Genomic DNA, 11,578 nt, shown 5'->3' with positions numbered 1-11,578 from the left:
GTTAGGCGGAAAATCTGAGGTAAATCCTCCAAAAAATAGCCCTGAGGAATTACCGTTACCGCCATTTGGTCAGGTGGAATTTCCGCCTGTTTACAAGTGGTGGTGGCGGTGTAATTCCCCATTTATTTTGTGTCCATTGGATCCAGTGGGGTCTTTTTTTGCAGAATTACTGTAGTGGTAATTCCGCCAATTCTACTGATTTTTTCAGCGTGAAGTGGGAAGATTGACCTCCAGGGTTTTGCTGGAGGTAAATCCTCCACTCAAAACACAAACTCATAATTTGGCGTAGTGGTAACATTGGCGGTAACTCAATTACCGCCAATGTTAGCACTTACCGCCTAACACACAATGAGGCTTTTATCCTGTATTTGTGAAAGAAAAGAAGGAGATTAAAAAAGGGCAATTGAATTATACTTGTTACTCTGGGTACTCTTTATTTTTAAAACCCCAAAATGCCAATCGTCAAAGGTCGGCATTCATGGCATAGTAATGGGTCTTGGGGAAACCGTTACACCAACGATAAAGCATATTCTGCCAATGTCCAGAAGGTGGCAGGGTCGACTTATTATTTCAAGTTATACGCCAATCTGTCCCATTCCAATATGCCCCCCGCTTTGGGCCCCTGCCCTATTCCACCATGGTTGTGGGTTCAGTCCGTCATCCATGTCCATAGCACGGAACCGGCGTTTGTACGAGCTTCCGGTTTCCTTTCTATGCTTCTACACCTTGTCCTCTTTTGCCGGCTAAGAACGGAAAGCGCCTCATAGTTGAGAGCCATGGAGTCCGGTGAGAACCTTTGGATAACGTAGAATAATACATGCAGTGTCGAGGGAAATGAGCTGATAAATGTCCATTGTTGGGCGCCTAGAATGGGAGTGTTCAGTGCCAACCAACGTAGGGCGTGCCAAGTGGCCCCTAGTTATCATACGTGGTTAACATGGCTGTCTTTAGAGTTCAGACTAACTGACTTCTATAGGTTGGTCAGGGCCATCGTAACCCGAGCAGAGGCGAGACATTTCGGGACTGGGTGTGTTGACACATCCATGCTCGTGTAGAGTTGGCGATGGTCTACTCTGCTTAGGCGGTTGGCGAGGGTTCCCTAGGCTGAGTTGCGAAGAGGGATCCCTGTGTCAAGGCTCGGGTTCACGAGGAGCCGTTGGATCTCAAGCGGCGTGGTTGTGACACGTTATTGATTGTTTTGTGCCTAAGAACCTGCCATGTCGATATCCAGGCTAAAGAGTCGCGGGGATCAATTTAAAAATGTCCTTGCGCATTTGGGGTGCTTGCGTGGCTTCCACGGTCATCCACGTTAAAACACTATGGGGCAATTTTAAGAGCTCGTGTCAAGAGCGCAGAGGGGTGACTCGCGCTAGGGACAAATCGAGCGACTAAAGAAACGCGCAGGCAAGCAGTCTGCTGCTAAAACATTTGACCCCTCCCCCCACGAGGACGTTCAAATGAGTATATATGAATAGTGGTTTGCAGCAGTGGTGGAAATGGAACACAGTTCCACCAGGGTGGAGGCGGAGCTGGCATTTGAATTCCTCTCTTAAGGAACGATTTAAAATAATCATTTTAAAATGGTGCATTTTATTTCATGGTGCTTCTTCCCAAACTCCACAATTTACATCAATTCCACTTTAAATCACTTCAATGGCAGTGGTGCAGCCAAAATATAGTGATTTGTTTTAGTACATGAAGGGATCCACAGACACGCTCTACAGTAGAAGGGTACCAGTGTAGCTCAGCTGGCTGAGAGACCGTTTGAGATGTTATTTATTAAAAACTGGTTGCTGATCGTATGACTTTGGTCAATTCCTTGTTAAAAAAAAACTTGTCCTATAAAATGTTTGGCTAGGGGATGGGCTGGTTGCTTGCTTATATTCAGCATATAACATCTTTATAAATACAACCTGTGATAAAACACAAAGGATGGGGCTCGATCATTACACGGTATTTGTGTGATAGTCTGCCAAAAAAAGAAACACATTTCAAAGAAACCTCGGCAATGCAAGTACAAGCAGCATTTTTGAGTTTGGAAATGACTTTTTTTTTCTGTGAAAGTTTAAGATGTACATTTGGGAAACAAGAGTGTGTAAGCCTGCTTTTAACAGTGATGGCCCCCACCCCAGTGATAGTCTTGGCCCATTGATTCCAGTGGTGTCCCTTTCAGGCCAGAAGAAAGAAAATAGGCTGAGCACAGCATGAAAATGCGCGAGTGACCGCTGGGGCAAGGAGGACAGGCGGATTAGATCACCAAACTCCCAGCTTCCCTTGCAAAGTTTGCGGCTCGATGAAGTCTTGTCAGGTCTGAGATCCGGCCAGACATCTGATGCCGGATCTTGGGCCCGACAAGAGCCGGTCCATTGACCAGCGCAGTTTTGCAGTCTTTTTACTGTTGGGTTATTATAGGTGAAATGAGAAGGATGGCCAGTGTGGACTATTGTGCTCACAAGGGTTGAATCACCGTCGCAGATGTGTCATAAAAAAAGTTTGTTCTTATGTTCCCAAAATGTTGTTTTTTATTTAAAGAAGGAAGTAGTTTTTATTGGGTCTATTTGTCGTCCTGGCCTGAAGGTCTGTACCCACTGATGGAATTTAGTATATCCTAAGTGGAAAAAATAAACGTGTGTACAGACAGCAATTTAGAAACTGAAGGAGAGGGAGCTTTATTTACAGCGTGTAGGTGCACCCAATGAAGACCAACGCCGAGTGACTCAAAATACCTGTTTGCGCGTCCTCATGATGTATTGTTTAGGGCAGGTGGTCATTACCCAAGCCACCTGTACCCCCTTTCCATAGTGGCTCCCTGTATTTTGTATCCCCTGGATATAATAATGTGGTTTCATTAGTGAATACGTGCATGCCCACAGCATCCACTTGTGTCAAAATCCGAAACAAAGCTAAGCTGTTGGTGGAGATTTAGGGTCCGATTTCTTTTCTTCGCAGAAGAATAAAGAAAGGTAGACAACAGGTGCCTGAGACCCTTAAACGTCAATTGAGAAAAACCATTCAGATTTCTTGTTCAGTTACTGTGAGTAGCCCAAAGTGTGAGGGCCAGTTTCAATTGAAATGCCTTGATGCTGGCCCTAGCCATTGATCGCTGTCATCTGGCCTCAGTGGCCTTGGCAAGGGTGCTTCAGGGCGAGCCTCACTCATTGGTGAGACTCAGAAGGCTGCTGAGTTGACAAGGTTGTGATGTATTGCTAAACTGATGATTTTTGTCCATGTACCAGGAGTCCAATATCTTTGAAACACCATGGAAATAAGCTGTAACATTTTTGACATGTTAATATAGCTTTGTAGACAGAGGGGGAGATCTTTATCTTGGGATAATCCGTTTGCAAGTAATGTCCAGTGGCGAAGATGAGGGGCATAATTTGCAAAAGGGGTCATTATCTGAAGTGATCATGACTTTTCCTGTGCTCTATAAGGCTATTGACACATAGGTAGTCTAGTGGTAGTTAAAGTGTTATAGTTGTGGTGAAGTAAACATGTTAATTTAATGCTTAAAGTACACAAAATGTGTTGGCAAATTACAAGTGGTTGTAATGAGGCGATATGCCCCGAGGTGGCGGTCCCACCCTGTAGGTAACGACCCGCTGCCCAAGTTATGGCGCAAGCCTCCCTTAACGAGGGTGGCGGGCCGTTACCTACAGGGTTTGGCCCACCACCTCGGGACATATTGCCGTTAGCACCCCTGTAGTGAACAACATGGCTGCTAAGGGTTTAAAAAAAAAAGTAAAGTATTTTACTATACCAACTTGGCCACCATGAAATTGGAAGGCAGGGCTACGAAGCTCCTCTTCCATTTACATGTCAGCCATACTGGAACAGGAGCAGGGCCAGGAGCCGCGGTGGGTCCAATCAGGTAAGTTGGATGGGGGGCAGGGGAGAAAAAAAACAGGGTTGGAGAGGGGAAGATGGCGGGTGGGGGAAGCAGCCTTTCCGGTGGCTTGGGACGAAGGCTGACAATAGCATTGTCGGCGCATGTTCCAAGCTCTGTGCTTGGCTGTCGCCCTTGCCCAGATGCTAATATATAAAATAACTAGTTTGTTGCTTTTATAAGGTAAGCAGTTGAATAGCAAACTTTGTTGAACTAGAACCGTTTTAGCATGATCTTGCTTTAGGTGCAATGTTAAAGTGTCTTTTTTTCTTTGAAGAAGTGAAAGCATTGGTCCTTGTTTTGGCTTTCGCTATATTAAATTAGGTTAAAGTGTTTTGCTGAAAAAAAATCTTGCTTGGAAATTGGATTGCTGTTTCTTAAATGCAGACAGACTTTTTTAGTTTTTGAGGTTAATCAATGTCTGGAATGCAGTTAATATCAAAAATTGACTGAGAGGAGGTCAGTAATGACTTCCATGTGCTAATACTAGTATTTATCTGGAATCTGTTTTGTGGTTCTTATGCTAGGGGTTATTGAATCATTGTCGTTATTTCATTTGCACCGGGGGAAGGGCCATTACCCAATCGGGTGTCTAACAGCGGGTGAGAATATAAATTGTTCGCCCTGCTGTTCAGTCACCCGAGGCCATTCCCCGGGTGGCGCCATTTATTATTTTTTTTTAATGTGGTGAGGCAACAGGGAGCCTCATCCTGTTGCCCCTGTTCCACCCCCAAAACCAACCAAAAGCCCCCTCCCTCCCAACTTACCTGTTGCACCAGAGCTTTGCGCTCTAGTACTTGCGCTCCTTTTTGATCCTTGCCACCATAGAAATGGAAAAGAGACATAGGGCCTCATTACGACCCAGGCGGTAAGTTACCGCCTGGGCCGTGACTTTACCACCATGGCGTAAACTATGTTTACGCCATGGTGGTAGGCGGATTTACGGCCCATTCCAACCTTGGCGGGGCGGTAAATCCCCATTTTCCCATTTTCCCTTCCCCATTCCCATTTTGCCCCATAGGGCATAATGGGAGTGGGGAAGGCGTTAATTACGCCACCGTAAATTACGGTGGCGTAATTAACTCCATGGTCCCTTAGCGCCATGGATTTTAACACCTGCTAAAAGCAGGTGTTAAATCCACCATGGCGCTAAGGGACCTCGTACACAGGCGGTAAGGGTCGGCGCTGTTTACGCCGCCGTAAAACCCTTACCGCCTGAGTCGTAATGAGGCCCATAGTCCCTTTTCCATATGGCTACGGCGGCCATTTTTTGTTTCCCCCTCGGGAGATTGTTTGTGTAAGCAGTTTAAATCTCCGAACATTTGCACCCCTGATAAACCCCAGGCTGTAAATGGCTTTCACCCCCTTGGCGGGTGGACGACGGACATCGTCAGTTACGACCCACAGGCCTCACCGAGGTACTTGCTTCGCTGGGGCCTTCCTTGACTTAGGCTAGCAGGCCTTTTAACGGCCATGTCCAACCCCTCCCCCCAGCAAGGGGGATAAAGCCATATTGCACTCTTTTGCTTTGTACCATACAGTGTTTTTCTCTCTCTGCATTCTGGCATTGGATATATGTGCATGTCAGTTGACATCTTCTGAAATTCGTTCCTGTAACCTGTAAGGAAAGCTTCCTTTTCCTGATCCTCTTTTAGGAGTAGTTTGAGCATCTTACAGTGGTTAAGATGGCTGCATGATTATGACCTAGAGGGGGAGTAGTTTGAGCAGTTTGCAGTGGTTAAGGTGGTTGTATGGTTATGACCTAGAGGGGTACAATATTATGTTTCAAGGCATAAATAGGCATAAAATAAGCAGTGTCGTATAGTAATTTGCTATACAATTCTCTAGGTTTGATAATTAAATTGACACTTGTGTAGCAAAGCTAGCTATTGGAATCGCCTTGTTCAGTGAAAGTATTGCTCACTAAGCATTCCTCTCTTGGCCTCGGGGATCCCTGCACCCTCCTTTATATGTTCACTGCAAGTTGAAAGAGGCTAATCGAGAAGAGAGTGTAGCAGTAATCTTCTCCACTGAAAAGAATGACACAGGCCTGTGTGGCAGTCTAGGCAAGAACCGTTCTCTTTCTAAAAAAAAAAGAATTGCAAACTAGAAAGACTTTTATTAAGCTAACTATATACTGTCTGGCAAAGACCAGTATGTGTTCACTTTTTATTTTAAAAAAGATAGCCTGCAATTCCCTTATTAAAAATCATAATGCATAATTACAGTATTGCTACTGTAAAACACTGCATTGTCTCCATGTTTTTCAGTAAAGTTTGTGTTTCTCAATCTCATAGGCAAACTATATTGCATTTTTTTGGGGAAAGTGCATTATGCTCACGAGTGAACACTTTTGAAAATGTACATGAACACACAACATGCTTTTGATGGAAAACCTAGTTCTGTGACCTAGTGGTTGCTTTTTCTTTGCAACGGGTGCTCAACCCATGAGCTGTCAATCCTTGACATTCTATCTCATCACCCTGTTGCTATATACCAGCTACCCTGAAAGTCAGATGGCTGCAAAACTACAATATTTAACCTAGTTTTCCCAGTTCTCTAACTGTTACACTGTCCACTCTGCTTAGTCTTACTTTCTTTCCTCTTACATAACGAATACACAAAGTTAACTAGATGTTTACGCAAAGTAGTGACCAATAGTTCCATCAAGTCTTTACATCTACAAATCTACTGCAATACCATATGCTGTAGTTGGCCTCCAGGGCTCGCTTTGCTCTACGTTTATGATTACTGTGTATATTAGCATCTGCGGGAGAGAGCTGGACAATCTGGACTCTGGGAACGCAAGCTGAATCTGCAAGTAGCTGACCGCATTTAATGCCAGTCTGCTGTGCCTCTGCCAAGCCTTCACCTGTCCTTGGAGGCGGTGCCCCAGGGCGAGTCTCCACTGGAGTGTCGCACCACAACCCCTTGCCCATTCACCTTGCTCACATACAGGTCCTGGACATTTTATTTTCAACCAAATGTTTATTCAAGTGTCATTTGCATACACATTTTACCATTCCTTCAATTATTATCCACATAAAAACTCTAGCAGCTTTGATTTCTTGTTACACTCCACCGCTCACCTCCATACAGATTCACATAAACAAAAAATTAACATTAACTATATCCACCTTTCCAATGAAATTACCCCCCACTCCTCACACCCCTTCCCCCCGGCCCAGTCTAGGTGTCTTCATGTCCCCATCTGTGCTCTACCCATTGCCCTCCTCCTGAAGGATGCCAAGTGTTCGTAATCTTGTCTAATTATACAACCGAGTCCCATCATTCAGAGCGTACTTAAGAGAGGGCGACCAAACCCTGCAGAACTTGCTTACTGTGTTTCGGGCAATTGCTGTAATCTTTTCCACACTAATGGTGTCCCATATTGCATAAAAACACTATCATTGACAGTATTCTTTCTGTCGCCACTGTTTCACTATGCATTGTTTGGCACACACAATCAGATTTGCACATAGTGCCCCTGTTCTCCCTCCCAGACTGCACTCCTCTTCACCTGTTAAGCGCAAGAGGTCCATCAAGCTCCAGTTCAAACCCTAGTATCCCCCTGACCCTCGATTTCACCTCAAGCCAAAAATGCAGAAGTTGCGGGCAACCCCCACCACACATGCTCCACAGTTACCTCCCCGCTAGCACAAAGGATAGTTAGAGCTTTACATCTTGTGAAGCCGTGCAGGCGTGAAGTTCCACCTGTGCAGTATCTTAAATTGCAGCTCTTGGTGCTGCGCCGAAGAATACGGACCAAACTACCCCTTCATAGCTTGACCCCATTTTTTCATCCGAAAACCCCTTCCCGTACATGCATCCCATTTGCACGTCAACCCTAGATGTCCCCGGCCCCTTCTGTCTAGGAGAATTTTATAAATGGCGGAGATCCGTCCCCTATTGGTTAGACTCGTCATGATTAACCCCTCCAACTCGGTCATCTCACTCCTCAAAGGTTTTAAATTGTGTCCCCTCGTATAGGTCTCTAATTTCTCTCACCGCCACCCCCGTTTATCCACCGCCTAGACCTCTTCTGTTCCATTCCCGGAGTGAAAGCAGGATTTCTAAAATGGTGGTCCCCAGCGATGGCCAGGGCGCTAATTGAAACCTGTTCAATGTATCCTAGATTCCTAAAGTGTTCCTCGTTATCAGGTTCTGCATCAGCCCTTTCGGTCTATCCTCTCTCTCTTCAACCCAGCCATCTTCCATATGTATTCTCCCGCTACCACCTGCTCCATGCCCACCCAATGCTTCCCATTGTTCTCTCTTCCCCATTCTGCCAGGACTCGTAACAGCAACGCCTGGTAGTATCTGAACACATCCGGACATCTCCCTCATCCTGCCCCCTGCTGCTTAATTCTATATAGCGTCTTCCTTCCAAACCATGGCTTCTTTCTGTTCCGAACAAATTTCATGATGTCCTCTTGTATATCCTGTAGAACTCTCCCCGCACCGTCAGCGCCTGAAATAGGTAGAGGAGGCGGGGGAAGGACGTTCATCTTCACAATGGCTATCCTCCATAGCCATTAGATGAACAATTCTTTCCACCTTGTAAAAGTCTGCTCTTTCCACCAAGTGCTCTTGCTCCTCCTTCCCCACTGAAAAATTCAGTATCTCAGACTTAGTTAACCGTATAATATTATAAACAAATTATAAAAGTCTTAAAACCTTAGACTTTGAAAACTCCCCTATTTCCTTAATTATTGCTGGGAGCGAGTGCTCTGGCTTGGTAACCCTGAGAATCATGTCTGCGAACATACTGATATTGTGATGTGAGTTTGCCCTCCTGGCTCTGTGTATCACCTTGTTCTCCCTTATTCGGTGTGAAATGGCTCCATCACCACGTGAAATGGGGCACTCCTATTTGGTTACCCTCCTGATCAAAATGGGTTTGTCAGCACACCATTTACCTTTACACTCACTTTCGGGGGTTGGTAGTTTGCTTGAACCGTTTGCAGAAAGTGCGGTTCCCCCCAACCCCTATTGTATGTAGTATCCCAAACATGAAGTTCCAATTTACCTAGTTGAATGCCTTTTTGTCGTTGAGCGTTAATAAACATGTCGGTACTGGCTCCCCCTAACCCCCTTGCATTGCAGCTTTGTCAATTATATGCAGCACCTACCTTATGTTGTCAAAAATATTCCGCCCCTGAATAAACCCGAATTGGTCCTGCAAAATCAAATATGGTAACCCTCCCTCCAGCCCAGCTGCTGTAACTGTAAAGTTTGGCACATTAATGAGTGCAATCGGTCTGTACAAAGAGGCCAACTGTGGTTCTTCCCCGGCTTCGGGATCAAGGCAATGTGGGCCATCTCCATGGAGGACATTATCTTGCCACCCTTCTGAAACTCACTAAAGAGCCTCGCCAAACAGCTGCAGTTGTTGGCTGAAACCCGTGTAAATGATAGATGTTAGCCCGCCCTCTCCAGGACTACTTTGTGGTTTCAGCCAGGTGATCACCTGCTGCACTACTTCCCATGTAATCTGGCCCTTTAGCTGCTCTCTCTAGGCCTCGTTAAGCCGCACTCCAGTCCACCTTGCCAGATATGCCGCCTGTTTTTCAATATAGCTTTGTTCCTCTATATAAAGGTTTGCAAAGAACTCCTCCATCAATCACCCACCCTTTTTTTTTTTTAACCCCCTTTCGTCCCCACTATTAGTTTGTCCCTGTTCTCCAGGGTGGCTATAAAATCCCTCTGCTCTTTGATGCACAACTGTCTCGCTAGGGCCGTTCCCACTTTATTCCCAAGCTCGTAAAAGGTCTGTCTACACTTCAATAAGGTATTCTACCAACCTTCCAACGAGGTGCTTGAGCTGTCCCCTCGGGTGAGCCTGTTGTCTAGCTAACCTCCTTATCTCCAGTTCGAGTCCCCACTCCGTTGCTTTCTGAGCCTCTGTTAGGTCCTTCGACGCACTGATCAAAACACTCTTGATATGCTTCTTAAAATTGTCCCACTGCTCCCCTATTACCCGCCCTCCCTCTTTATCCGCTCTCACATTTATTTCATCCTCCACCAGAGTCCGCATCCCTTTATCCCATAGAAGGTAATCTTCCAATCTCCACCCACCCCAAGTACCTTCCCTGCAGTCCCCCTCCCTCCCACTCCATCATGACTTGTCTGAAATATTCATATTACCTACATTAACCCTCATGATCGCCCGCACTCCCCTCTGCGTTTCTAAGATGTAGTCGATCCAGGAGTATGTGTGGTGCACATGTGAGTAAAAGGAGAAGTCTTTGTCCTGCGGGTGGTGAATTTGCCACGTGTCCTGTATGCCCATCTCCTCAATCATCCCCCTCAGCTGCTTAGACATGGTCCCTGTTGCATGCCCCCTCAATCCGCTCGACTGATCCATAGAAGCATCCATGGCTGGGTTATAGTCCCTTGCCACCACGTACTCGCCCGAACCCACCTAATTCCGTCAGACACCCCTCCAGAAATTGCTCCTGGTTTTGTGCATAGAATGAAACCCACGTATATAGTTGGGCACCCAGTTTCTCTTTTATCATCACGTACCTTCCTCCCGTGCCTCTTGTTACTGAGACTCAGTCTAGACAGATTTATGGAACAATACAGCCACTCCCGCCCTCTTACTCCCCGCTGTAGCATGATATTGCTCCGGATACCCCCTACTCCTTAAACTCTCCTCATCCCCCTTCAGCAGGATGGGTTTCCTGCCGGCATACAATCCCTTCATTCCACTTACTGAGTTCTCTCAACACTGCCAGCCTCTTGCTCGGGCTGTTCCCCTTACATTCGACAAATCTAATACATTGCCAATCCCTCAAAATAAATTCTGCCCCTTCCAATGCATTGTCCTCCCATGCTTCCTCGCTACACTGCACATTCCAGCCCTCGTTCCCCAGACTTGGACAATGTAATTGAAACACAACTGTCCCTGTATTCGCCATCCAGGTTCAGGAAGTGTCCACCCTTTGCAAACAACACACAGCGGTCGCCCCACTCCCCGCTTCCAAGTTCTCCCCCCTCTCTCTCTTCGCCATCAACCTGCACACCCACTGTGTCAGGGTTTCTACTTAAGCTGGGTCACAGCCCCCCGTAGACTGTTCGAGTTTGGTCAGGCCCTTTTACCTTGTTTCGAAGATGTCCACCACTGGCCAGGCTCCGATTTGCATCAGAATGTTTCTGCACTGTCGATCTTGGTGCATCCTTAGTCCTTCTTCCACTTGCAACACTGTTTTTCCTCATTCCCCGTCCGGAATTGCAGCCTTGTTGGGAAAATCCACCGGTATTTCAACTTCCTTCTATTGAACTCCTCCGTGAGGGGTTTAAGTGACCTCTGCTGCGCTAATGCCGCCTGAGATAGATCATCAAATAATTGGGCTTTAATCTGAATATTGTCCTTCGGAGATCTGTTTTCCAGATCCTCGCATTTTTCCTCTAGCATCCTCACCCCCTCTTCCATACTCTGCGCCTGTTGTACCAGGTTGGGGATCTTCTTGGTCAAACAGTGATGTGACATTCCACTTCCATCAGTCTTTTCCACTAAACTATCAATATCCCTTCGGTTCACCGCAACTGCCTGTGAAAGATATTCTATAATGCTGGCTGCCTCCATCTTCACTGTCTCTGTGAGCTCACTTTTGAATTTGTCAAGTGCAGCATTTAAGTCCTCCTTAGTGAATGCTATTCCCCTAACGCCCCCCTGTGCCCCCACCC

General features: G+C 46.2%; 1 protein-coding gene across 1 annotated transcript in view; it reads left to right on the top strand.

The window, feature by feature from the left end:
* Positions 1 to 596: 596 nt before the first annotated feature.
* The window catches only part of BLMH (bleomycin hydrolase), a 648,489-nt gene continuing 637,507 nt past the window's right edge, over positions 597 to 11,578 (top strand). Inside the window, exon 1 of the mRNA XM_069615257.1 lies at positions 597 to 786. Coding sequence (XP_069471358.1) covers positions 777 to 786 — 10 coding nt within the window. The 5' untranslated portion in view covers positions 597 to 776. The remainder of the gene's footprint in view (positions 787 to 11,578) is intronic.

This window comes from Ambystoma mexicanum, chromosome 9 (assembly GCF_040938575.1).
Source record: "Ambystoma mexicanum isolate Mex_15411 chromosome 9, UKY_AmexF1_1, whole genome shotgun sequence".
NCBI lineage: Eukaryota > Metazoa > Chordata > Amphibia > Caudata > Ambystomatidae > Ambystoma > Ambystoma mexicanum.
Note: the sequence above shows the minus strand (reverse complement) of the source record. Positions and strands in the feature narration are given on the sequence as shown.